The sequence below is a fragment of the Rhagoletis zephyria genome, unplaced genomic scaffold, assembly GCF_001687245.7.
Source record: "Rhagoletis zephyria isolate East Lansing unplaced genomic scaffold, Rhagoletis_zephyria_1.1 Rzeph_scaffold_02963, whole genome shotgun sequence".
Taxonomy (NCBI): Eukaryota; Metazoa; Arthropoda; class Insecta; order Diptera; family Tephritidae; genus Rhagoletis; species Rhagoletis zephyria.
Window position 1 is genome coordinate 41,612 of NW_016160047.1, and position 27,301 is coordinate 68,912.

Genomic DNA, 27,301 nt, shown 5'->3' on the forward strand with positions numbered 1-27,301 from the left:
CATGTTACTGATGCGCTTGATTACGTTTTTGGGATCAAGTAAGTTTGATTAAAAATGGATTGGGTGAAGCGGCTTTAAGAGAATTGTGTGATTTAGTTCATAACATTTTTAGTCTGCCTCACAGTTCCGCAGCAGCTGAGCGCAAATTTTTTGATTTTGCATTAATAAAAACGAAATTAAGAAACAAATTATAATTTAAAACTTTAAATAATATAATGTTAATAATGTACAATTGTAATGCAATTTGCATCCAATGCAATATAAAAAAAAAAGTAAGTGCGCGTGGGCCACACTAGAGAAGTGAAACTTACGTTACTTATCTATTTTGTCTCATAACCAATGTATACATACACATATCTGCTTTTGCTTAAGGTCATATTTTTTCTCTTTTTTCTATCTAGATCCCTACCTCTACCCCTGTTCGTTTTATATGTTATTTATATGTTTATCGATAACAACGCCCAACAAAATATCGGTAACAAAACCGAGAGATAGATAAAAAAATCGATAACAAAATCGATGACAAATTCGATAACAATTTCAACGGCAACATCGATAATACCATTCGTAGCAAAATCGATTAGAAAATCGATAACAAAATCGATAAATATCGATAGCAAAATCGATAAATATCGATAACAAAATCGATAAATATCGATAATAAAACCGATAAATATCGATAAAAATTGATAAATATCGATAGCAAAATCAATAAATGTCGATAAAAAATCGATAAATATCGATAACAAAATCGATAAATTCGACAACAAAATCGATAAGTATCCATAACCAAATCGATAAATATCGATAACAAAATCTATAAATATCAATAAAAAATCGATAAATATCGATAACAAAATCAATAAATGTTGATAACCAAATCGATAACACAGTCGATAAATTTCGATAACGTTATCGATAAATATCGACAACAAAATCGCCAAGTATCGATAACTAAATCGATAACAAAATCGATAAAAAATATCGCTTACAAAATAGTTAAAAATATCGATTACAAAATTGATATCAAAATCGATAAAAATATTGATAAGAAACCCGATAAAAACATGGATTATTTTATCGATAAGTCTCGAGAATCCCGAAAATTTCTAAAATCCCGAAATAGTTCCCAGATTGAGTCTCCGTGTCTCTCTGTATATCGTTTCCTCTTCAATTACCTTTATTTAAATCTTTCTTCCCCTATCTTCGTCTTTATTTTTATCGGTATCCTCATCCTCATCTTTGTTTTTACTTTTATGTTTATCATTTTCTTCATCTACATATTCCCATTCACCTTTGCCCTTATATATAAGTAAAGTGTTTAAGTTTACCTTGGTCTTCATTTTTGCCTTTATCTTTACGCATCTTTGGTTTCGTTTTTATTTTTACCTTTGCCTTTATCCTTTTCTTTATCTATGTACGTAATCACTTTTACTTTCATGTATTGTTATTTTTCTAAGTTGTACTCTTTAACCTTTATTAGCAATTTTTTGTCAAATTAATACCATACACTCAAGAAGCACTTGTTTCAGCCCCAATAATTTCCGTTGCATCATTTCCGTTGCACCATTTTATTAGCACTTTTTTGTTAAATTAATACCATACACTCAAGAAGCACTTGTTTCAGCCCCAATAATTTCTGTTGCACCATTTCCGTTGCACCATTTCCGTTGCACCATTTCCGTGTGCAATTTCCGTAGAATTTGCCAATTTACTCCCAACCAACCAACCGCCGCTAAAGAAGTTTCACTTCAAAAAGTATCGTTATGAAAACTGAATTGGCATATTTTCTTGATAAAGAGGAACAAACTCCACTCAATTTCCCGATGTAATAAAAATTGGTAAATTTTTTACCATTTGGTCTGAAAAATAAATCGGTTGCCATTGATGGTGACTGCATTACCGACGACAAGGGGGATGTCGATGCTAGTTCTGCATATTCTTTGTATTCTACGCCCCCTGAGAAAATAAAGCAACCAATTTCTTCATCCGCGGTATCCGAGTGGTGTGACCTGCGTTCTACAATTCCGTAGAACCCAGATTCGCTTTGAACGATTGTTAAAAAATTTTTGTTTTTATTATTTTATTTGATTTATAACTTTTATTTTGCTTTATTTTATTTTACTTTCTTTTGTTTTATTTAATTCCAGTTATTAATTTTATTTTTAATTAATCAAAATTTTCAGAGTTTTATTTAATTAAAAACCTCAATAATAAATAACTCAAAACAACATTAAAAAAATATAGAAGTTATAATTGAATGAAAAAAAAAAATAAATGAATATTCTACTGGCCGTGCGACTCGAACCTACGACCTCGCGACTCGTTACATGGCAGACGCAAAGGCACAATTTTCATCAGATCAACTGCGCCGTTAATCCGGATCAACGTTGCCGTCTGTCTATGCTTTAAGATACACCACTTCTCTTTTTATTTATCTCTTAATTTACTCTAGTCAAATTGCTTGTTAGTATTATTTTTTATGTCAGTATATATTAATTACAATGAAACAAAAATGAAAAAAAAATCTCATAGGATTTTATCCGTTTTATCTATCGCTTAACTAGCTTAATTAAAAAAAAAACTCGAAGTACTATTTATAAATATATTTTTTTCTCTTGCAGAACAACGTGCTGCGCAACAAAATAATAAATAAAATATCTTGAAGCGAAGTAACCAAACAAAGACGATGACTTCAACAACGCAACTACCTACAAAACTCTGTCATATAGTAAAACGTCCAGATTTCGAAGGGTACGGATTTAATTTGCATTCAGAAAAAGTTAAGCCTGGGCAGTTTATAGGAAAAGTAGATGTGAATTCTCCAGCGGAGGCTTCGGGATTAAAAGAGGGAGATCGCATTATTGAAGTAAATGGCGTTAACATTAGCGGGGAATCGCATAAACAAGTGGTGCAGCGGATTAAAGCGCTGTCAAATGAAGTCCGGTTGTTAATAGTCGAAGCAAATGCAAGTAAAAGTGAGACAAGCGCGAGTGAATACCCTGCCAGTGTTGCATCATCAGAGAGCAAAAAGAACAACAACGTAAATAGAGAATTCGAGGGCATATTTCAAGAAATACCTGGAAGCAGCAACAACATTAGCAGTATCAGCATAAGTACAAAGCGCTCATCCAATGGTGGCAAAAATTCAGTCAATGCTAATGTAAATACAAATGGTGCAATTACAAATAATGCCACGGAAATGTTACCAAGAAAACCAGACGTTTGCAATTCTACTTCAAGCTCCTGCCATGTAATTACTACGAATGCGACTATGCCAGCGGATGCTATGGGAGCGGAAAGAGGCCAAAACGGAGCTGTGAAACCTTCCAGCTATGGATTAGAACTACCTATGACAGCAGCTGAGATGCGGGCAAAACTTTTATCCAGAAAAAAATACAATCCAAAAAATGAAGTTGTGGACCTAAAGAAAAAGTTTGAAATAATTCAGAAACTGTGAAATATACACGAGCAAACACAAAATATACATAATAATTTGCTTTTTTAAGGAAAGAAAAGAATGTTTAAACGATTATGTATATTATAACACACTGAGGCGTACGTATATAATTGTGCATCTATAAATATTGAAGTGTTTGTCTGTGATCTTGAAATAAAGGTTTTCTTAGCACATGTGGTTATCTGCAAACCAGCGTTTTTGAATTGTTTGGCTGTGTGTAAGTTATAAGTCACGGAAAAGTCGTCTTCATGCGTTATTAGTTCCGCTCAGGTAGGTAAATTTTGATTGAAATGGTTGGAGCAACCCATTCGTTTCGGTATTCAAAACGCTCAAGGTATTGGCCCAATGCACGCTTGCTTTGCTTGCTTGGCTTTGAGAACTGTCAAACAATTTTTAGAATCTACTAAAATGTATGAAAGTTGGCCTAGTGGCAGCTTTACTTCACATGCTTGAAGCGCTTTAAAGTATCGATTAGCCGAAATCTCTATTTGACAGCGCGCTGTAGGCTTTTGACAACTCTTGACATTTCAATTTTTCGCGTCGATTTTGCTTGTGTGCAGTTTTTATCGCGTTCTTCATCAATTTTAGGTAAAATAATTTATATTAAACAATTATTTGTTGCTAACAACATTATTTTTTCAGATACCTTGCTTTTTATCGTTCCGGCCACCAGATTCGTTGGTTTTCATAAAGTTTCATTTGCCTGTGCCACTTCCACCCGTGTTTATAAGGCGTAATATTCAACTGGAGGTAAAAGAGTTTATATTAAACAATTATTTGTTATTAATAATATTATTTGTTGCTAACAACAATATTTTTTACAGATACCTTACTTTTTTATCGTTCCGGCTGCTGTATTATCCGATTCTTGTGTGTTGGTTGGTATATCGGAAGCTTTAGTGCAAGATGTTCGAAGAAAAACTTATAGCAGAGATTGAAAAACACAACTGCTTGTGGGACAAACGACAGCTTAGTTACCGCGATCGGGTGAAGAAAGATTTGGCTTGGCGAAATGTAGCTGCTGCTGTGGGACATCCTGGTTAGTATAGAGTTTTTCAAACATATAGCAGTTTTGTAATAGGACGAACCAAATTATAACAAATTTGTGACGAATAATTGTGACGAATACTATATTTTTACTTTACAGAGGAAAACTGCCGAAAGCGATGGAAATCGTTAAGAGACCGATATGGAATAGAATTGAAGGTTGATCAACAACCTAGCGGAAGTGCTGCGTCGTTTAGACGAGCTTGGCCATATTACGAAGCTATGTTGTTTTTGAAAGACACGGTCACGCCCAGACAGTAAGTGTACTTTACATTTGTACAACAAGTATTTATATTTTAAATTGTAATTTATATGTACATATTTTAAGGACAACAACAAACATCGTCTCCCAAACGCCAGAAGTTCTCGGACAAGAACCAGATATACTGGATACTTCCTTTGGATTCCAAATAGGCGAGAGTGGGAACATTATAATAGAAGAGCAAGAAACCACTGCCCCAACGCCGGCTAAGAGACAAAAGAAAAAAAACGATGAGAACGCCGCCTTTAACGATCTAGTCAACGAAGTAAGTCAGTTTGTGGATAGTAAAAAAAAAACACACAACAATTTCTTGGGTGCGATTGGCGAAGTGTTTGAGAAGGTCCCAGAAGAGAGCCGCCTAGATTTTCAAATGGACGTACTTCAATACGTCTATGCTCAATATAAAAATTATAAAAATTGAATTTACGAAATTTAAAAATTTAAATGACATCCAGTTTGAATTCAATTTTGCGAACTTTATATGTAATCTAATTTAGTATGAAATCTGATTTTGATTTTGCGAATTAAATATGTAATCGAATTTAATATGCAATCTCACAGAAAATGCTTGCTATAATTTCATTGTTTCTAATCAAACACAATTGTACATTTTTTTAAGAAAATATTCAGGATATTATTCCAAACGCGTGGTTTTCGATGCAAGTTTACGAGGCTTACGCGGTTACGAGACATTTAAATAAATAACCTGGATATTTTTTTTATAAAAAATTGTACAATTGTGTTTGATTAGAAACAATGAAATTGTAGCAAGCATTTTCGGTGAGATTGCATATTAAATTCGATTACATATTAAATTAGATTACATATTAAGTTCGCAAAATTGAAATCAAACTGGATGTCATTTAAATTTTTAAATTTCCTAAATTCAATTTTTATAATTTTTACATTGAGCATGTTTCGTTGTGAAAATGCACTGAAATATGTAAATGCAAGATCCTATGGACAAGATCCTGAACAGCCCTATTATTTAAAATACTAAAAAGTAGACTGTTTGTAACAACTTTTGTTTTATAAATAGGCAATACTTAAGTACCTTAAAAAGAAACATATTACTTAAAAGACTAAGAAGTATATTGTTTGTAATTCACTTTTGTTTTATAAATACGCCATATTTACAGTGGTCGAAAAAATTATAGTCGCACCATATTTGACAAGTTTTAACATTTTTTTTTAAATTTTAGTAAATTTTTCATAAAAATATAGTTAATTCTTTAACAAAGCCCGTGTAAAAAATTCCGTTTTATAAAAAAGTCAAAATTAAAAAATAATATGTTAAAACTTGTCAAATATAGTGGGGCTATAATTTGTTTGCCCACTGTATGTACCTTAAAAAGAAACAAAACAATTAAAAGACTGAAAGGTATATTGTTTGTAACCACTATACTGTGTAAAACGGTTTTAACTTAAAAGACTGAATGAAATATATGTTATGTTAACGCCATACTTACCTTGAACAAAAATTAATTTAAAAACCTGAAAGATGTGACGACATTTAAAACATTACCAATAAGTGCCCTCATACTGTGAGTTCAAATTTTTGTTTTCTATCTTAAATAATAAAAACAAAGCATATTCAGTGAGTAGTAATTATTTAAATTTTATTGTTAAAAAGATGTGTCTTCAGAGCATCCCTTAAATCATAATTATTTGAACTGCCTCGGTTCGATGACACCCTACTTATTGAGGGCAATGGAACTACTTCGTTTCGCCATGAGCCAGCGATGGTGGCATCCTCTTCGTAGCGATCAACAAAATCGCTTGCTACATAGTTTGCACACGAAAGCTTAATAAAATTATGCAAGACAATACAAGCTTTCACTATTTGTTCTGCATTTTTCGGGGCCATGCATAGCGTCGTTCTCAATATTCTCCATTTGGCAGTGAGTATTCCAAATGCGTTTTCTATAACTCTTCTTGCACGAGAGAGTCTTTTATTGAAATACTCTTGCTCTTCTGGAATACCTCTACCCGGATATGGTCGCATTAAATAACGCCGTAAGGGAAAAGCAGCATCTCCTACTAAATAATGTGGAAATGGCTCGGTTTCTCCTGGCAGAGGCTGATCATGTGGAAGGCCGAGCCTATCATTTTCAATAGCATCTGCCAGTTTTGAAAAGTGGTAGACACCGCCATCGCTTTGACTTCCATATGCTCCGATGTCAACGCAGGTAAAGGTATAATTGGCATCACATACGGCCAAAAGCACGATACTATAATTGCCTTTGTAATTATAGTACATCGACCCTGAATTCGCTGGACAGGTAATATTAATGTGCTTTCCGTCGATGGAACCAACGCAGTTGGGCATATTCCACAGCGACTTGAACTCATTGGAAATACGTCCCCATTCCGTTTCTGACGGGGTCGCCACATACAGGTCAGCTAACAGATCCCATATGGTCATACATGTCTCCAACGTAATCTTCCTGAAAGTCGTCAGGCCGATCCTGTGAACTATTGTGTGGAATTGCCGAGTGCCACCGTGAGCCAAATATCTGCAACAAAAAAATAAAACCAGATACATATATGGAAAATTATACGTATACTATTAAGTAAAACCGATTTTCTCTTACATCAGGGTTATAAATAGTCTGCAGCGACTCGATATTGGTGTTCTGATTGAATATTTGGTCAGCGAAGCCTCCAGAAATTCGTGCAGCACATTAAATAACGAAAAGGGCATTCTTAATGTCTTGTTAAACTGCTCCTCATCTGCAGCCAAGTTTCTTAATGAACTTTCAAACAATCCATATTTGTGTCGCTCTAAGTACAATTTCCGAACCCAAAATCGGCGCTTCTGTTTTAATCGCAGTTTTAATTTACGCATTTTCGCTAAAATTAGGAAAATTCTCAAAACTTGTTCAGCATTTCGAGTCAACATTTTGTACAGCCAAATGAAACTTTATGAAAACCAACGAATCTGGTGGCCGGAACGATAAAAAGCAAGGTATCTGAAAAAAAATAATGTTGTTAGCAACAAATAATTGTTTAATATAAACTCTTTTACCTCCAATTGAATATTACGTCTTATAAACACGGGTGGTGAGTGGCGCAGCCAAATGCAGCTTCACCAAAACCGGAACGATAAAAAAGCAAGGTATCTGTAAAAAATAATGTTCTTAGTAACAAATAATTGTTTAATAACATATATTTTAACTAAAATTCACAATTATACTTGCTGGCACAACAAAGAATGGCGGGTATATTTGCGCGCATTGAAAATCAGCTGACTACTATGACAGCGTTCAAAGCTACCATTAGGCCATAAAAGCCTTCAAAGTAAAGCAAAGCAAACTAAAGTAAGCAAAGCAAGCAAAGCAAGCGTGCATTGGGCCAATACCTTCACTCTGGTACAAACCGCTTTATTGATGCTATGAACTTTGTTAACGCTCTTATATTCATCTTTTACTTAAAGCCGGGCCATACCAAAAGAGATGTTGTATATTTTCTTCTTGCAATGGTTCGAGGTGTCTGTGGGGGTTAGTTTATAAGCCAATTAGGCAGTGGTCTGTAAGAGTCCTTATAAGAAGGACATAACTTTTGCTTAAACCTAAGATCAAGTATGTACTCTTCCCGTTATAGGAAGGCCAGGTTGATCATAGATGTTTCACAGGACAGTGGTCTGGAAGTCAAAAAGATGTTTCTTGCACGACGGTCGATTTCTTCGGGCATCATTGAAAGTGCTGACACATATTTTGTTGTCGCTTATGATTGTCACTGTGCCGTGATTTTTTATATTTTAGTAAAGTGGTCAGAGCACCAAATTGGCAACAGTGAATGTAAACTAAAGTATTGTGTGACGTCAGCGAATGGGTGGATGCTGTCAAATCGATGAAGAGAGGGTTAGGAACTGCGTGCGTTTTTGGTGCTTTTTTTTTAGTCTAACGACACCAAATTTGTAAGTCTTAAACAATGGGAGCAAAATGCATAGCAATCGTAAGTTTTGTAAGCAACTTTACAAAATGGAAACAAAATCATGGCATAATGGCAATCATAAACGAGAGAGCATATGGTCGGTGATACTGCAAAACGTTCTATGTCACTTATTACCTCTGGTGCTTAGTTGATCTGTAGCTCGTTTTTGTAACTCTTCTCTTCCGATAATTTCTCTACCGGTAAAGAATATACGTCATTCTCTACTACTCATTAGCAGTAGAGAACAATGCGGCGAATTCATCTATGAACCATCTATGAAACCATCTAAGCGTCAAGGGTACTAACAGACATAGAACGTTTTGCAGTATCACCGACGATATGTTTGCCCTCAAAATATGTGGCAGAACTTTCAATCATGCCAGAATTACATTCGGTACTTTGCCTGCTGGGACCAGATATCGACGTGAAGACCTTTTGTTTCGGCTGAATTTGTTAAATTTTCTACTACTATTCCAAAAAACAGCAGCATTCCTAATAAAAAAATTCCTTTTACCAAAAGAATAATCGAAATCGGGTGAGATTTGAAGAGTACCTAGGCAGCTTTTTTGGCACAAAAATATTAGTGAAATAAAAGTTCGTTATGCTTCCGGTGTCAAGCGGTACTTTATTTCACGAGATTATAAAAGACTGCAGTATATTTAAACTACCACATAGTTCATGAAACTATGGCTGAATTTCTTTATTCATTCTGAACGTTTGGAATAAACTTTTTTGTTTACTTATTCTTTAGAACGTTCCTGATGATATGTTAACGTATATTTCAAACGTATTCTGTTTACTCCGGCTGTGAAATGGGATTATCCGGAATGTATAAAGAAACGCAGCCTATATTTTTTATATTTTTCCTTTCGTTAGATAGGAATTGTAGAAAAAATTAAGCAAAACGAAAAAATATAACATTTAAGCTGTCAGGAAAAAATGTATAAATTTTTCATAAATCTAAGTTAAACGGCAACGTTGGACATAGCTGTAAATTAGAAAATTAGGGTATGTGCCAATCGGTAGCTTTTTTCTCTTTTCTTGGACGAAACAAATTTAATTTATAGAAAACAGAATAAATTCGACCGTTGAGCAAGAAACATTTATTTTTATTAATTTGAATCGGCATATCTACAATAAAATGTTTTATCATACAAAGTTCAATAAATACTCCAATAAAAATTTGGTGCTTTTTTCGAGAAAAGAGGAAAGTTAGTCCTTTTATTAAAACAAGAAAAAGGAAATACTCACCTTTCCTAAGAACAAACCTAATGAGTAATAAAATTATAGTTAAAAAAAAATAAAATTATAGTTATTTTTTAAAGGCATCCCATTGGAAACATACATCACCCCATTGGTAGAGGGCTTTGAGTGTACGAATTGTTACGCAAGCCTATTGGGTCGATAGTCATTGTCAACCATTATCGCGCCACAAATATACATATGTTGGTACCACAAGCCTGTGTCTCAACATGTTGCGCAGCATGTGTGGAAAGGAGCATTTCTAGTAAAGTCTAGATGTGTGTCTGTGCATCTGTGTGTTAACGCATGAGTGTGAAAGTAGTGAAAGTGGCCACACTTTTTAAACCTATCAGACAGGCGAAGGTGCGTAACTTTGCTAAGCCTGCCGCTCGATAAGGCAGTTGTGAGAATGAGTGTGTGAGTGTGAGATACTTTCGAAGAAGACCTTTCGGTTATGCAGAAATTGCGTTTTGTGCCTGTCCGTCCGCTATATAAGACCCCGATGAAACGCAACGGCACAGTTACGGAGTTGCAGTAATAAGGGGTAAAGAAGATGAGCAGCATCCATCTACCAATTATCGGCCCTGGTACCCATGAAATGTGGAATCCACACAAGTATGCTGGCAATGTAAATCCGCAAACACTCAAGCATGAGCGCTTATGTGCTTATGCCCATGTGTACATGTATATATGTTTGTTCATATGTGTGTATGCATGTACACGAATGAGCGCTAGCGCCTAAGTGGCAAAAGTGACTAAAAGGTTATTTTCATTACAGGTCGCCAGTAAAAATTATACAAAGGGTCGCCCCCGGGTTTGGGGCAAAGGCGTATCTATAAGTACACGCGATTGAGCACTTCACACAAGGTGCCACACCTTGAACCAGCGTTTACATTAAACGCCTGCGAGGAATATCATCAACATCAGGAAAATCAGCAACACCACGAATATCACTAACACCAGAAACATCAGTAGCTCAGCAACATCCACAGGATCAGCTGTCGCCAGTACATATGTATGAAAGTGAGCCAGAAGTAGATCAACGTTCGGTATACACAAGCTGGACAAGTACAGTAGTTGCTCATACATGTGTACATAGGTACATAAACGAACTGAGGAATACTCCAGTGAGAGGGATTTCAGCGTTGGAAGCAAAGAAGACAACTGAGTGGAAAGCGCTGTCATTAACGAGGGAGAACACCGGAAAAGGGCAGTAAAAAGAAGCGACGACTAGAGCAGCGAGCGAGACTCGACGTCAACGGCTAGACGCCGCCGCCTAAAGCCAGTGCCGTCAGCACATACATGCAGCGGGGAGGTTGTACCCACGTGCTTCTTTTGATGTATTGTGATTTCCTTAGTATAGTTGTATATACAGGGTGTCCCAGAAGTAACCTGCCAAACTTGAGGAGAAGGCAGGTGGGGTGGTGAGCTCTCTGATAAGCAAACATTTTTCAGGTAAAAGTGTCACCGTTTTTGAAATATTTAAATTTTTTTGAATTAAAGAAAAATCGTGCATTTTTGTGTATTTTCTTTAACTGCATCTACAAACAAGCCTATACTTTGTAAATTTTTTATGTAAAATACTTCCAGATAGTTGCTTCTCCATACTGAAATACAATGTAGTTAAAATACATTAAGGAACCATTATAAAATAAGGACCATATTGCGATTTTTAACTTTTTGATATTTTCTTCCCCAGCTTTGACTATCTCTGGTGAAAAAAGATGTACTGAGCTATAACTTTACATTGCATAAAAAAATTGCTCATTTAATAAAGATTTCAGGAAGGTGCCACTCCTACTATTTCGAATAGGAAACAAAAAAATATAGCCGCTTTTGTGGGTATAGGACTGAGACACGCTAGAATGTATTAAATAGATTTAAATTTAAGTTGGTCTTGTTACCGACCAATGACATGCTAAATAGTACATAGGTACACTATTACTTGCTCCTGACATTATTTTGTGTTACTTACCGAAAATAATAAAAGTGGATTTTGTGAAATTGGACCCTTCGAACATTGTGTTATTAATACTATGACAGAGAACACGCAGTATACGTCGCCTGAATATGCGGATATTCACCTAATTTACGGTGAAGCTTGCTGTAATGCCAGAGCTGCTCAAAGACTCTATGCAGAGCGATACCCAAATCGTCGGCATCCGGATCGTGAAGTATTCCCCCGCACCCATAGAGAAATTTCTGAAGGTAAGTAATTTTTACACCTTTCTTGTTTGAAGCCATTCTTCTTTTAACTATCATTTTTTAACTTTTTTAAGGTCGCATACCTGGAAGGCGTGGCGGCGAGACAGGACGTCCTGCAACGGTAGATGTTAAAGTTGTGTTAGAGGAAGTGGAACTAGGTCCATCGACTTCAGTGAGAATGATGGAAAGACGGACGGGAATACCAAAAACTACAGTTCACAAAGCTTTACAAGACCATCGATTTCATCCATACCACATTCAACGTGTTCAGGCTCTACAAGAAAGAGATTACCTGTCGAGGGTTAGATTTTGCCGTGAAATGTTGCGAATGCATGAATCAGACCCCAAATTTTTTAATAAAATAATTTGGAGCGATGAATCATCATGCAAACGTGATGGTTATTTTAATTTACATAACCTTCACAGTTGGCAGATAGACAATCCTCACGAAATGAGAGAAGATCGTTCGCAGTACCAGCACAAAATAAATTTATGGTGCGGTATTTTTAATTGTCAGATATTGGGACCTGTGGAACTGCAGCCAACGCTCAACTCCCACAGTTATTTAAAGTTCCTTCAGGAACGGCTTCCAACTCTTTTAGAAGATGTACCCTTAAACCTGCGGCGAAGACTATGGCAGCAAAATGACGGATGCCCTGCTCACTACGGGCGTGAAGTAAGAGCTCATTTGGACGAAACTTATCCTCGCCGATGGATTGGACGATACGGGCCAATCACGTGGCCAATCACCGCTCGATCGCCAGACCTGAATCCATTCGATTTTTTCTACTGGGGCAGTCTTAAGGACAAACTTTATTCAAAAATAATTCAAAACGAAGAGCATTTTCGAGAACAAATAAATGGAGCTGCTGCTGAGATAACCCAATTGAGTTTACGATCTCTAAAAGTGTATTTTCTTAAAAGGTGCCGAGCTTGTATTAGAGTAGAAGGTCGCCAATTTGAGCATATTTTATCAATAAATGAATAAAATTTTCTTCAAACAACTCATGTATATTCTATTTCACGTGAACCTATCCTTTACAAAAAATATTGATAGATATAGCCCTTGTTATTGACTCTAGTCCAAATCCCGGTAAGTAACACAAAATAATGTCAGGAGCAAGTAATAATGTACCTTTGTACTATTTAGCATGTCATTGGTCGGTAACAAGACCAACTTAAATTTAAATCTATTAAATACATTCTAGCGTGTCTCAGTCCTTCAACCACAAAAGCGGCTATAACTTTTTTTCTATTCGAATTAGTAAGAGTGGCACATTTCTGAAATATTTATTAAATGAGAAATTTTTTTATGTAATGTAAAGTTATAGCTCAGTACATTTTTTTTTTCACAAGAGATAGTCAAAGTTGGGGAAAAAATATCAAAAAGTTAAAAATCCCAAAATAATCCTCATTTTATAATGGTTCAATAATATATTTTTACTACATTGCATTCGAATATGGAGAAGCAACTATCTGGAAGTATTTTACATAAAAAATTTACTAAGTATTGCCCGGTTTGTAGTTGCAGTTAAAGAAAACACATGAAAAGGCACGATTTTTTTTAAATNCTCTTACCGGAAAAATTTTTGTTTATCAGGGAGCTCATCCCCCCACCTACCTTCTCCTTAAGTTTGGCAGGTTACTTCTGGGACACCCTGTATACATAATTGCGTAGGTTTGTTAGTAATACTTACTTTGAATTATTTTGCATGGAAAAATTGCGTTAATTTTTTTTGCTAATATTGTCATTAGGAGAAGTTAAATTACCTTTACTGGGGTTTTTCGCCCTTTAAATTTTTTATTTTTTTGTTGTTCCGAACGCGCTCGGGTATCTTTAAATGTTCCACAATAATTTTTGTTCATATTATTATTAATATTATACGTTCATTAAGTTTATGTTTTTGCACAATATCTAATAAGTTTTTCTACTGAGCACTTCCTTTTGTTGGTTTTCGGTCGTACAATCAACGTAAATACATATGTATATATGTACATTTGGATTTACGCGGACTTAGTTCAATCCGTGCGCAACTAAGAAGAGTAAAAGATACTATTGGCACGGTGGATCATAAAACCTACTTATACTGCATATGCCCATTTGTTTGTTTCTATTTATAAGTTTAGAACGAATTCTTTAATTTTTTTTTTGGTTGTGTTTGAATTTTATTTGAATTTTGTTTTTGCGGCTTAAGTTTCATTATATATATATATATATTTTTTTTTTTTTTGGGTGATGTTAAGCTCGAATGAAGATTTAGTGAATTCAACGTATTCTATAGGGCTTAGATTTCTTTTTACTAGGTACATTTCCCTTAGCGTAAATTAACTTGCATCTTACTATTGTATTAAGTATAGGTCCACGGTGGTGAAATAAAGCATAGATTAGAAATGAACAATACATATTTCTTTCGTTGAGAGGTTAGGGAATCAAAAGATGGAGTGGTAGAACCGTCCTTTTTTTGGTGTGGGTGGTACACTTGGGCTGGAGGGCGGACATGTGGTTGTAGACTCTTGACCGGACCGGTGGTGGACAAATGGACCGATAAACAGACGGACTTATGTCAGGATAAGGGGGTGTTGCAAAACGGTGGGAGTCGCAGCCACACCCATGGCTTCGTGTAGGACTCACGAAGAAGGGGAGGGACGACTCCACCTGACAGGACTGGCCTTTCGACATTGTATTTCCTCTCTTCCTTTCCATCCCTACTTTTTCACTGCACTTAGCATAGCTTAAATTATTGGTGACATAACCATAACCATATAAAACAGCTGTTCCAACCAACCTTATAGCCAACACTGTATTCGATTAGTGGTGCCACACCATACCGCCATAGCCATAACCATAGCCATAGAGACCAATTGAATTTTGGTTTTCCGCCATAACCATATCAGCTGATGTCTGAAGTGCGTGTTGCCAGACGTTCAAAAAATATATATTGTTCACAGCGAACGTTTTGGCATAGGTGTAGAATACGGACCATTTAGCTATGCAAAAACCAAAAGTGTGGCTCGATAGAACTTCTCACGCTGATTTCAATTGTACCAAAATTATTTGGCGCAAAAATATAAAAAAGATATAAAAGGTTAAATTAAATTTTTTTGAAGTATTATATCTTATTAACTACATAACCGATTCCAAAACTAACGATGCCAAAATAAAGACAATTAATTTATCTTTCTGTTGATGTCCATAATTTATATGCTTTATTTTATTATTAATCCAAAAATACATAAAATAACCTTTTTTAACAAAATTTCATGATTAATGCAAAAGAAATTTATATTATTAAGAAAGCACAGGTTATTACCTTTAATTTGATGTACATATTTTATTGTAATCTGCTGTTGAGGTTTAAGAATTTAGTGTTAATTTAGTGATAGTGAAAAAGGTTCTGCGCAAGTATCCTACGATATTACACATTTTCTGCACCTTGTTCCGCGTCTGGCAACACCGACATTGTTGTCTATGAAAAATCAGCTGTTTATAATTATGGTACCTATAAGCGATGATAGTTAATGTGGTTACGGTTTTGGCAATGGTTATGGCTATGGCGTTATGGTATGTCACCACTAATTTAAGCTTAACTAGGCATGACTAGAAACTTTTTTTTGTTGATGTGGGTGTAGGTAAGGTGGGTGGTAACGACCCACCCATCCGACGAGCTAGCTAGGGCCCGCCACCATTCCTATGCGCAACCTCGCCTTCACCGAACAATGCATCCATGTAACAATGGCGCCCAACGAAATAGCCCAATAAATTTTCCATTTCTCATAATTTTGTTCAGTAATTAATCTCCTTTCCAGCTCTCTTTTACTTGTTACCTTTTTCGTGTCCTCCTTTCTTTCCTTTTTTCCCCTGCTTACTCTACCTTTAACGCTTCGGACTGATTAGGGTCTCTACGGCAGCCTGATTGTGTTTCGACAAGAGTGATAAGTGCCTGATTGACAAAACGCGGGGGGTACCATTTCTACTTTTGGAGTTCCTCCTACTAGTTTAATTAGTTTAATGCGGGTATGAGTGGTATCCAAGAGCGGAATTGGTACAACTGGGAGACGTTTAGGGCCGTTTGCACCATGTCTAGTTAATTCTAACTCCCAGTTAAACAACTTTATCGACGTTATCGACACCCATCATATAACATGTGATCGATAAAGCAGTTAACGTGCTTAACTGAANACAAATATTTTATTTCACGTGAACCCATCCTTCATAAAAAATATTGGTAGATATAGCCCTTGTTATAGACTGTAGTCCGAATTCCNGCTACCGCGTATGCAGTCGAGCATTGTATAAGCGTGAGGCTTAACGCGATCTCTGATAAACAAAAAATTTTCAGGTAAAAGTGTTACCGTTTTTGAAATATTTACTTTTTTTTTATTAAAAAAAATCGTGCCTTTTCATGCATTTTCTTTAACTGCATCTACAAACCAGGCTATACTTAGTAAATTTTGTATGTAAAATACTTCCAGATAGTTGCTTCTCCATACTCAAATGCAATGTAGTTAAAATATNAATGTAATGTAAAGTTATAGCTCACTACATTTTTTTCACCAGAGATAGTCAAAGTTGGGGAAGAAAATATCAAAAAGTTAAAAATTCCAAAATAGTCCTAATTTTATGATGNTTTTGAAATATTTACTTTTTTTTTATTAAAAAAAATCGTGCCTTTTCATGCATTTTCTTTAACTGCATCTACAAACCAGGCTATACTTAGTAAATTTTGTATGTAAAATACTTCCAGATAGTTGCTTCTCCATACTCAAATGCAATGTAGTTAAAATATATTAAGGAAACATCATAAAATTAGGACTATTTTGGGATTTTTAACTTTTTGATATTTTCNTTGTAGATGCAGTTAAAGAAATACATGAAAAGGCACGATTTTTTTTAAATTAAAAAAATGTAAATATTTCAAAAAACGGTAACACTTTTACCTGAAAATTTTTTGTTTATCAGAGAGGTCACCCCCCACCTACCTTCCCCTAAAGTTTGGCAGGTTAGTTCTGGGACACCCTGTATACATACATACAGACAGAAAACAATACCTCATAAAGGAAAGCACGTAATTAAATGAAAGAAATGTTTTATGAAACTGTTTTAAGCATTTTTTGCTTTTATTCGCCCAATTTTTGTACGCGTTTAGTTTCTTATTTAAATATTTAATTCTAAAAAACATCCGGCACTTATAAAAAAATGATTTACTGGCTAACCAGAATGTAGTACCACAGCCACAAGCTATTTCGCTAGCTACATCAGCTACATAAGCAATAATACGCCATAACCACAGCTACATATTCTGGGAAGTTTAGAGCACTTAAAATATTTTAACTTTTGTCAGCTCTTGCCACATACCACAGCCTTACCATTCTGGTTAGCCAGTTAATGTTTTCTTCTACATACGTATGTATGTATATCAGAATAAATATAAGTCAGAGGGTCCAGATTGTTTGAAAAAAAGCGCAATTTCTGAAAAAAATCGCAAAAAATCGAAAAATTTTTTAAAAAATAAAATGCATGAAATTGATTTAACAAATCTTTTATTTTAAAAATGAGATCATGTTATAATATAGTTTTTAAAACCAAAACCAATATAATAGCTTCAGAGGGTAATAATAAATAACATAAATCACTTATATAATAGTGATGTACAAACAATTTTCATTAAAAATACGCATAGTTTTTAAAAATATTTGTTTCAACACATTTTGCAATAGGACTGCGCAATTATTAAATTTTCTATAACTCGTATTAATTGATTAATCGCACAATCCGCTTTTAAGAGCTCGGCGCTAAAAATAAAATAAAAACCTATATTAAGGCGAGATCAGCTATTTCCACAACTTCTACAAAATCATCTATAGTGTCTGAATCATTTACATTTTTGTTGTTGTCACGTATTGAGCTCTTCAACCTTGATAACATACTGTTTGATATTGGAAACGTTTTTCAGCAGAAACTGTTTATTCGAACTATTGAATTAAGGCTTTCCAACCTCATCCTATTTCGAATCTAAGTTTTTGTTGAATTCATTACTGAAAAAACGGCTCAACAAAAGTATATGAGTGCGGCAAGGATAATAATATGAAGGCTACTTTACTTATATTTCCAAACATTTTATTGCCTGTTGCGGTTTTCACTCCGTAAGCAATTATCCAAAATTCTTCAGAGTCGGATGGAATGGTTCTGAAAAAAGTTATTGGCAGGTCCCTGAAACTCGCCCTCTTGTGATTCACACACTTTTCTGGTGACAAAGTCACAGCTTTTTAAAAGTATTTAATTTACTAGGTAATCGTTTCAAAATTTCTTCGATAAGGGTGATCAAATATTTTTGACAGTCTTTTAATATGCTTCTTAAGTCAAGTTTATTATGCAGTTCATTAGCCTCTTCTGTAAACTTATAGTGGAAAACTAAGTTTTGTATATTTTTATAATTGGAAAATATGTATTTGAAGGGAAAAAATCGGCACAAATCGCCAATGGCGATTTCCCAAATTTTTACGCGCAAATGTCCAAAAAAAAAATCGCCAAATTGGCGCGGAATCGCCAAATCTGGACACTCTGATATAGGTTCTGACGTGGTTATATGAGCATATTTTTGTACGAAACTTCTTATTTCTTGCTGACTTACTCAGTTTGCGTTTGCGCATCAACAAGTAATATAGTCACTTCTGAACTTTCGTGTGCTTCAGGCATTCAGGAACCTCCCAGGGCATGGAAACTGCACCTGGGTATACACGGATGCGCTTAAAAATATTTGCCTGTAATGGGCAAGTAAAAAAATCACTCACGTTGAAATGATTTTCACAGACACGGGAAGAATCTTCCACTTGAATACCGCAGCTGTTCTCTCAACGAAGTCTTCTAACCTCGCAAATAGGCGCCTTAAAGTATCGCACCACTTTAACGCCTTGGCTCTTGCCACACACAATGCAACGTTCGTAGTTCCTGCTCCTTTTCATTTTTTATATGTAGGTGTATTAAACAAGGTGTGATTGACAATTCAGTGCAGCTCTCTTTTAAGGTAGTATAATATCAAAAAGTATAAACAAACGAATTAACCCTTAGTTTTGCATGTATCTTGTCAACACTGATGCCCTAGGCTTTTATTTCGATTATAGTTTTGTTTTACTTACATTACCTGGAATATATATAGATTTTGCCAATAAAATAAAACAAATTGTTTATAAAATCGTTTGAGCAATTTTCTTGTTTTCAATCGCCCAAATTTTATGCGTGTTTATTTTTATATTTAAATTTTTTACCCCAAACTTTTTTTCGACACTTATAAAAGTATGATTTTACATTTGTTTCCAATTTTATATGTCAGCTTAACTCGTAACAATTTTGAAATTAAATTTTTTTCATGCGAAATAGTTTTCCATAAAAGACTTTGCTTCGAGCAGTTTTAAATTAAGCTCTTCCATACTTGCTTGCATGGTTTTAATTATTTCGGTAAGCCGAAATATTTCTGTTCGCTACGTGCATTCTAAAGTGTCGTCTGTTTGAGTTTGGACATCAACAAAGAATGTATCCTAATCGCTTACTAAATCCTCACTTGTATCAGTTATTTCGTATGGCATTGGGACTGCGCCTGGGTATAAACGAGCTCGTTTGAAAGTGCTTGATTCGGACGGACAACTAATGAAATCACTTTCCTTGGAGTGGTTTTCACAAACGCGAGATGAGTCACGTAGTACACCCACAGCTTTCTTCCCATCGCTGCCGTCTTAATTCGCAACTAGGTGGTTAAAAGATAGCATTTTTTTCGTGTCCTGCATACAGCGCACCGTTCAAACGTTTTGCTCGGTTTCATCTTGGTTTCCTTACATTAAATATTTTAGCAAAGTCGAACGTATTTACTTATTACCAAACTTTACGGTTAATTCTTAACAATTTCACGTTTATTAAGAAAATTTGTTGCTTGAAAAATTTGTGTGCAATTTTTTTTAAACGAATTCAAATTTGAAAAAAAAATATATTTTCAAATGGGTTAACAATTCATTTCAATTTGACATTATAGCCTGTTTCTTATGAGAGCAATGTCAAAATCAATCACACTTTGTTGAATATATTTTGTATGTATCTATAAAGGGATGTGGTCAAAAAACAAAAAAAATTCAAACAATTTAAAACTATCTCACTGCATGCAATTGAATTTTTAATGACAAATAGAAAATGCCAACTTGAAAAGGACTAAAGGTTATTCAACATTTGACATAATAGTCGGTGTTCAAAAGAGATAAATGTCAAAATCACTTCTACCTTATTTAATATGCCTTGAAAAAAAACTATTGGGCTTAAGGCGCTGGCAAAGACATATCAAATAGGTAGTAGCATAAGAGCAAAAACAACATTTGTGTGTATTTTGTTGTTGCTTCTGGTATCGATAGTGTCAAAACTGTTCTGAATTTTTTCTTCTAAATCAAGGCGTGTCATGTGAAATACAAAAAGAAAAAAAAGAAAAAATTGAAATTGGAAAAAATAAAAATTGTTGCAACTTTCTTTCCTTTCTTCATCCATCCTTCTTCTTTTCCATCCTTTGAAGGCCCAGTAATCAGCGGTTGTGCTGCTGAGTTGGGCGAACGTTCCAAATGCTGCTATTTATTCGCTTGTTTTGTATGGAAAAAGGTTTCACATGGAAATAGATTTTAACAATTTAGAATTTGTGTGAGAATAAATAAAAATACTTTACATTTTCGAGACCAAATTATTAAAAAAAATATCAATTCAGCTGCTCTATTTATACTACTGTTCAATGTGTCTTGGTTATCATACGCTTGTGCACAAGTGCGCTCGGGTTTAATAATATCTATATATTCTTCGAAAAAGGCGCGTATTCCCAGCGATCTGCAAATCGTACAGAGACAAATTATACATCACGCCTTAACCGACTTCAATCCTGACCAAAATTTATATGTGATATCTTCGACAATGATAGCATCGATTTGGGTATTAGACAAAAAAAATTAATTTTGATTTTTTAAGTCTCCATAGAGGAATCTGAACTTTTCCCCCTGTGAGACACGCCTTAACCGTCGCCAATCGGGAAGTAAAGGTTGGGGCTAAGGAAATCTGATGTAAAAATTTGCTCCCTAATATACATACATATAAATTTATCTTTAATTTTATTCAACAATTTTATTGATCTTGAGGCAGTTTTTAATGAAAAACTATTGAGGAAAGCAACAATAATTTACAAAAATGTTAGAAGTGATAGCTATTTCGGAGATCACCACATCTCCTCATCAGCCTTCTTCAGTGGGCTTCGATCCAACGACCCCAGCTGACTCAGCCAGTTGCCTACGCTCTGTGCTTAGTTCGCCTTATAAACTGTTGTTGCTTTCCTCTTTTTCATGTGAGCGAACTACAATCAAACGCAGCTATTCCGTTGCAATTCACACTGATCATGTGTTTGTTGGTTTTTGTTAATTATTATATTTTTAGAATGTTTAACTTTTAGGTGTGCTCGTCCTTAAGTTATTTGTGAGCTCCCTGATATTTTTTTTTTTTTTATATAATATTACTTTATTTGCAATCTGTCAAGTTAACATTCAGCAAATGTGATAAATTTGTCCAATTAGCAGAATATACAAATAAATATAAAACATATTTCATTGCAGTATTACTTCAATTCAATTTTTGGTTTTCTTAACAATTGCGGCATATATATTTGGTGTACATATGTACATATGTATGAGCATAAATACTAATTTCTAAAAGGCAAATCAAGGACGTGAAACCTTTTAAGTCGTTTTGTTTCTTCACTATCATCTAATAAGCATATTGCAAGAGTATTGCTGTGATCGCTTAGTTTGAAGTTCAAGTATCTATTGGATAGCTTCCGCACTTCTTCCTTGACATGGGGAATTTCAAGGTCACTATGTATACTTTCGTTTGTAATAAACCATGGCGCATTTAGTATCATTCTAAGTGTCTTTGATTGGTATCGCTGTAGAATTTCGATATTGGAATTGGCAGCCGTGCCCCACAGCTGTATACCGTATGTCCAGACTGGTTTTAAAATCGCTTTGTATAATCGGATTTTGTTCTCAAGACTTAGTTCAGACTTTGCTCCAAGGAGCCAGTACATTTTGTTTGTCTTTATTTTAAGTTGTTGGCGCTTTGCTTTAATGTGGTCTTTCCATGTAAGTCTTCGATCTAGGTGCATTCCAAGATATCTTACTGAGTTCTTCTGGGGATTAGTTGTGGCATTTATGTATACTTGAGGACAGTTTTCTCTTCTGGTAGTAAAAGTCACATGAACAGATTTGTCGGTATTCACTTTAACATTCCATTTTTTCATACAATTTTCTATTTTCATCAGCTCTGGCTGAATATGTGATGTAGCACTTGTTGGAGTTTCGCCCAGTATAAAGGACAGGTCCCAGCACATTACCTTGAGGCACCCCGGCCTCAATTGAGTGTATTTCGGAACGCTCATTCCTGTGTTTTACATAGAAGCAGCGATCGCTCAAATACGATTTTAGCATTAGATAGAATGGCAAAGGAAAATGTTTTTTTTTTAATTTGCAAAGCAGTCCTGGGTGCCACACCCGATCGAAAGCTTGCTGTATGTCCAAAAATACTCCCGAGCAATATTTTTTGTTTTCTAGTACATCAGTGATTATACTAACAACTCGGTGGCATTGTTCTATTGTTCCATGTTTATTTCTGAACCCAAACTGGTGCTCAGGTATAATATTGTCTCTTTCAATAACCAGCAGCATTCTTCTCAGAAATATTCTTTCAAATATTTTGGAGAATGTCACCAGCAAACTAATCGGTCGATATGATTTAAAGTCGTTTTCTGGCTTGTTCGGTTTGGGTATCATTATAATTTCCGCACATTTCCATTGGGTTGGAAAATGATCAAGCCGGAGAATTTGATTGAATAACATTGTCAAGTGTTGAATGCATTTTTCAGAAAGCGATTTAATCGTTTTTGCGTCAATTCCATCATATCCAGGTGTTTTTGAGTTGTTCAGTTTTATTATCTCTTCTTCAACTTCTAATTGAGATATACGTTTTATTGGTAGGTCCATTTGGCAGGCGACATCTAAGAAACCCGTAACTTCTTCATTGTCCAAATAGCTATTTAGTGAGAGCGGTTGGAAGGTCTCTTTCAGGTATTCACTAAATGCTTGAGCTTTTCCTATATCTGTCTTACACCATGAGCCATCATCGTTTCTAATAGGGACATTTCTTTTTGTTGGCCTTTTTAAATATTTCATTGTTTTCCATAAGCAGTGTTCGTGGTTTTTATTAACATTGAGATTTTTGAGAAATTCCGAGACTGTCTTATTTTTATAATCGCTTAAAGCTTGCTTTAGTTCTTTGCTGGCTTGATTAAGTTTCTTTTTATCATTTGGTAGTCGTCTTGTCTGCCAAATTTTACGTAATTTGCGCTTTTGTCTAATCATATCTCTTATTTGAGATGGAGGAAAAGTTTTGTGCTGGGCATGAGACTGATTAAAAGGAGTAGCCTGATACGCAGCTTCATAAATAAGCTGAGTGAAGGACTCTGCAGTATCTTGATCGAATCCATTTTTGATGGGCATATCGGAATGGAGACGAGCATCCATATACTGATGAAAATAGCCAATGTCAGTTCTCAAAGTTACTAATCTTTGCGTCTTGGTGGTCTCAGGTAGCGTATTTACAGTGACAAGAATTGGCGAATGATCCGAGCTCAGCTCAAAATTTTCTGCAACGGATAGCATATGTCTCGAAATCCCTTTGTACACAACAAAGTCAAGAAGGTCGGGAATTTTTCATGGATCAGAGGGCCAGTAGGTTGGCGTGCCTGTAGATAAAACAGCCAAGTGATCACTAGTTATACATTTATGTAATTGTTTCCATTTTGGATTAGTGAGCCTTGAGCCCCACCATGGATGCTTGGCATTGAAGTCTCCGCCCACAATGAAGATTGGCCCTAGTTTGCGGAAAAAGTTATGATATTCATCTTGCGTTGTGGTAAAACGGGGAGGGAAGTATACTGCACAAAGCGAAATATTGTAGGAATTGCATATAACCTTAACACAGGTTGCTTGAAGTTGAGGACTAACTATTTCTTCCTCAATTGTGTATTTAAGTGCTGACTTAATTATAATAGCTGCTCCCCCATGGGCTTTGCCATCAGGGTGGTTGCTGTTAATGAGATCATAGCCTCTTATTCTAAAATAAGATCGCGTTGTGAAATGAGTTTCTGAAATAAGAATAAGAAAGAAATATTTCCACCTCACGGATGTGGTTTACTAAACCATTGGCGTTCCAGACTGCAAGCTGTAGGTTTACTTGCATAGCTGGTTCATTAGCATTGTTATCATATTTATCAGGTTGTTTGTCATTTCTAATTGCTTACTGAGAAGGGTTTAAATTTGTTGCAACGTATTGGGCTCATTGCGTTGCTCGGAATTACCTTTCAGCGCTTCCGCAAATGTAACATTTCCATTTGCTGCTTTATACTCAGTAAAATTCTGCTGATAAGGTGATCTATCAGCTCTTCTTTGGTATTTTTGACTATTGTTTTGATTAAAACTTTTTTGTTGAACTAATTTTTGGTAGATATTGCTGCCTTTGTAACTAGCTGGATGGCTTTGAAGGTAGTTAGCACATTTTGCAGGTAAATCTTTACTTTTAGAACATAGAGTACTGGGATGGTCAAGCCCGCATCTAACACAATTGAATGGCTTTGTACAGTAAGTCTTTGTGTGCCCAAATTGTTGACATCGGTGACATTGCACAATGTCATTAGATTTTCTTGGCGGCTCAACAACTACCATAGCATTATTAATGTGCTTCAATTCATAAATTGTTTTGTTGTTAGAATTTGGTTCAATATCAACAAAAAACATTGGTGAAGGTAGCTTGGTATGGCGACTACGAATATTGACAATATTCCTTACTTTGTGTCCAAGTAGTTCTAGCGCAGTTTTTATATCGCTGACATCAGTTGAGTGGTGTAAATTTTTAATAACAACTCTATAAGCTCTTTCTTGTTTGAGCTGATACGTGTGAAAGATGATATTATTAGTTTTCATATGTTTAACTAGAGTTCTATAAGAATCCACATTTTTTATCATAACTCTTACTTACCCTCCCTTTGCTGCTTTGTAGTTGTAATCCGTATGAGGAATAACAGAGTTAAACATTTCAATCATTTTTTTTATATCACTAACGTTAGGCACATATATAGGCGGTAGTTTTATGAGTGCCTCTCTCTGAGAGGTTGTTTCTTCAATTTCATTATCGTCTTGGTTGTTGTTCCCGTCAGCGAACACAACAAACCTGTTTGTATTTGATGACGTAGTTGCGCTTTCGTTTTGTTGTTGTTGAAATTTTTTTCTTAGCACATCAGGTGAAGAGAGATTACCCCTTTTGGCTGTTTGGGCACGTGTTGTCACAGTCTGCCATTCTATTTGGTTCACTTGACTTACATCCATTGTACTCATAGTCGATTTACTGCAAGGTGCATTGAGGGGGTCACCCACAACTACTTCTCAGTGATATGTTTTTACTCTTTTTTTTTTNATACTTTTTACTGTTCTTTTATGCAAATGCTTGCGAATAGTCTATTATAATTGAGGTGTTGGAAACTATCAGCACTATGCGCTCGGTTGTTGATCGTTCCGCGGCTCAATGCAGACTATCACCCTGATAATCAAGAATTTTTCAGGTAAAAGTGTCATCATTTTTGAAATATTTAAATGTTTTTGAATTAAAAAAAATCGGGCCTTTCCATGTATTTTCTTTAACTGCATCTACAAACAAGGCTATACTTAGTAAATTTTTATGTAAAATACTTCCAGATAGTTGCTTCTCCATATTCAAGTGCAATGTAGTAAAGATGTATTAAGGAACCATTATAAAATTAGGACCATTTTGGGATTTTTAACTTTTTTGGATATTTTGTTCCCCAACTTTGACTATCTCTGGTGAAAAAAAATGTACTGAGCTATAACTTTACATTACATAAAAAATTGCTCATTTAATAAATATTTCAGAAATGTGCCACTCTTACTATTTCGAATAGAAAAAAAAGTTATAGCCGCTTTTGTGGGTAAAGGACTGAGACACGCTAGAATGTATTTAGTAAATTTAAATTTAAGTTGCTCTTATTACTGACGAATGACATGCAAAATAGTACAAAGGTACATTATTACATGCTACTGATATTATTTTATGTTACTTACCGGGATTCGTACTAGAGTGAATAACAAGGGCTATATCTATCAATACTTGAGTTGTTTGCAGAAAAATTTATTCATTTATTGATAAAATATGCTCAAATTGGCGACCTTCTACTCTAAAACAAACTCGGCACCTTTTAAGAAAATACGCTTATAGAGATCTTAAACTCAATTGGGCTATCTCAGCAGCAGCTCCATTTATTTGTTCCGGCAAATGCTCTTCGTTTTGAATTATTTTTGAATAAATTTTGTCCTTAAGACAGCCCCAGGAGAAAAAATCGAATGGATTCAGGTCTGGCGATCGAGCAGTGATTGGCCACGTGATTGGCCCGTATCGTCCAATCCATCGGCGAGGATAAGTTTCGTCTAAATGAGCTCTTACTTCACGCCCGTAGTGAGCAGGGCATCAGCCATTTTGCTGTCATAGTCTTCGCCGCAGGTTTAAGGGTACATCTTCTAAAAGAGTTGGAAGCCGTTCCTGAAGGAACTTTAAATAACTGTGAGAGTTGAGCGTTGGCGGCAGTTCCACAGGTCCCAATATCTGACAATTAACAAGTAAGAAAGTCTAAGTTCGGGCGGAGCCGAACATTAAATACCCGGCGCAAGTATTAAATATATGTTTTTCACCCTTCCGAAACCTTCCGCTAGATGGTAAGCCGAGGTGTATCAATTTTGAGTAAATTAGCGTCCTTCAATTTCGAAGTATTGAAGTTTCAAGCATTTCTTAAATTTACCGTTATATGAGAATCGGCCGTTATTTTAGTCCGATTTCAATAATTTTCAACGCTTTGCTTTCATGTGGCAAGCACAATAACCACACCGAGTTTGGTACAAATTGGTAGAACGGTTACCGATATACTTATATGTGATCATAAGTGGGCGGTGCCACGCCCATTTTCCAAAATTTTACCATAAACGTATTTCTTGGTAAAGAATTGTTGCAAGCATCAATTTTG

General features: G+C 35.2%; 3 protein-coding genes across 8 annotated transcripts in view; 2 read left to right on the top strand and 1 right to left on the bottom strand.

Annotated features, from left to right (window-relative positions):
- LOC108368126 (Na(+)/H(+) exchange regulatory cofactor NHE-RF1) overlaps positions 1-3,645 on the top strand; it is a 31,307-nt gene extending 27,662 nt beyond the window's left edge. The window contains exon 2 of the mRNA XM_017622904.1: positions 2,625-3,645. Within this exon, the coding sequence (XP_017478393.1) occupies positions 2,690-3,460 (771 nt within the window). The 5' untranslated portion in view covers positions 2,625-2,689 and the 3' untranslated portion in view covers positions 3,461-3,645. The remainder of the gene's footprint in view (positions 1-2,624) is intronic.
- A 477-nt stretch (positions 3,646-4,122) lies between these two features.
- LOC108368127 (uncharacterized) lies at positions 4,123-7,299 on the top strand. 5 transcript variants are annotated; one of them, XR_001848329.1, is made up of 6 exons: positions 4,123-4,210; positions 4,285-4,499; positions 4,608-4,764; positions 4,836-5,034; positions 6,403-7,089; positions 7,168-7,299. XR_001848329.1 is itself a non-coding variant. In XM_017622907.1 (5 exons), exons 2-5 carry the CDS (start codon positions 4,367-4,369, stop codon positions 6,424-6,426), a joined length of 513 nt encoding a protein of 170 aa, XP_017478396.1. In that variant the 5' UTR covers positions 4,123-4,210; positions 4,285-4,366; the 3' UTR covers positions 6,427-7,299. The 5 variants fall into 5 exon arrangements, 2 of the variants coding, with proteins under 2 accessions (XP_017478396.1, XP_017478395.1); XR_001848330.1 differs by having other exon boundaries at positions 6,403-6,964; positions 7,025-7,299; XR_001848331.1 differs by having other exon boundaries at positions 6,403-6,958; positions 7,025-7,299.
- LOC108368125 (uncharacterized) lies at positions 6,005-8,533 on the bottom strand. Of its 2 annotated transcripts, none has more exons than XM_017622902.1 (3): positions 7,958-8,533; positions 7,364-7,891; positions 6,005-7,285 (listed from the first exon to the last, which is right to left on the bottom strand). In XM_017622902.1, the coding sequence occupies exons 2-3, from the start codon at positions 7,669-7,671 to the stop codon at positions 6,382-6,384; spliced, it is 1,212 nt and encodes a 403-aa protein (XP_017478391.1). In that variant the 5' UTR covers positions 7,672-7,891; positions 7,958-8,533; the 3' UTR covers positions 6,005-6,381. The 2 variants fall into 2 exon arrangements, with proteins under 2 accessions (XP_017478391.1, XP_017478392.1); XM_017622903.1 differs by lacking the exon at positions 7,958-8,533 and having other exon boundaries at positions 7,364-7,741; positions 7,798-7,951.
- Between the last annotated feature and the right edge of the window lie 18,768 nt (positions 8,534-27,301).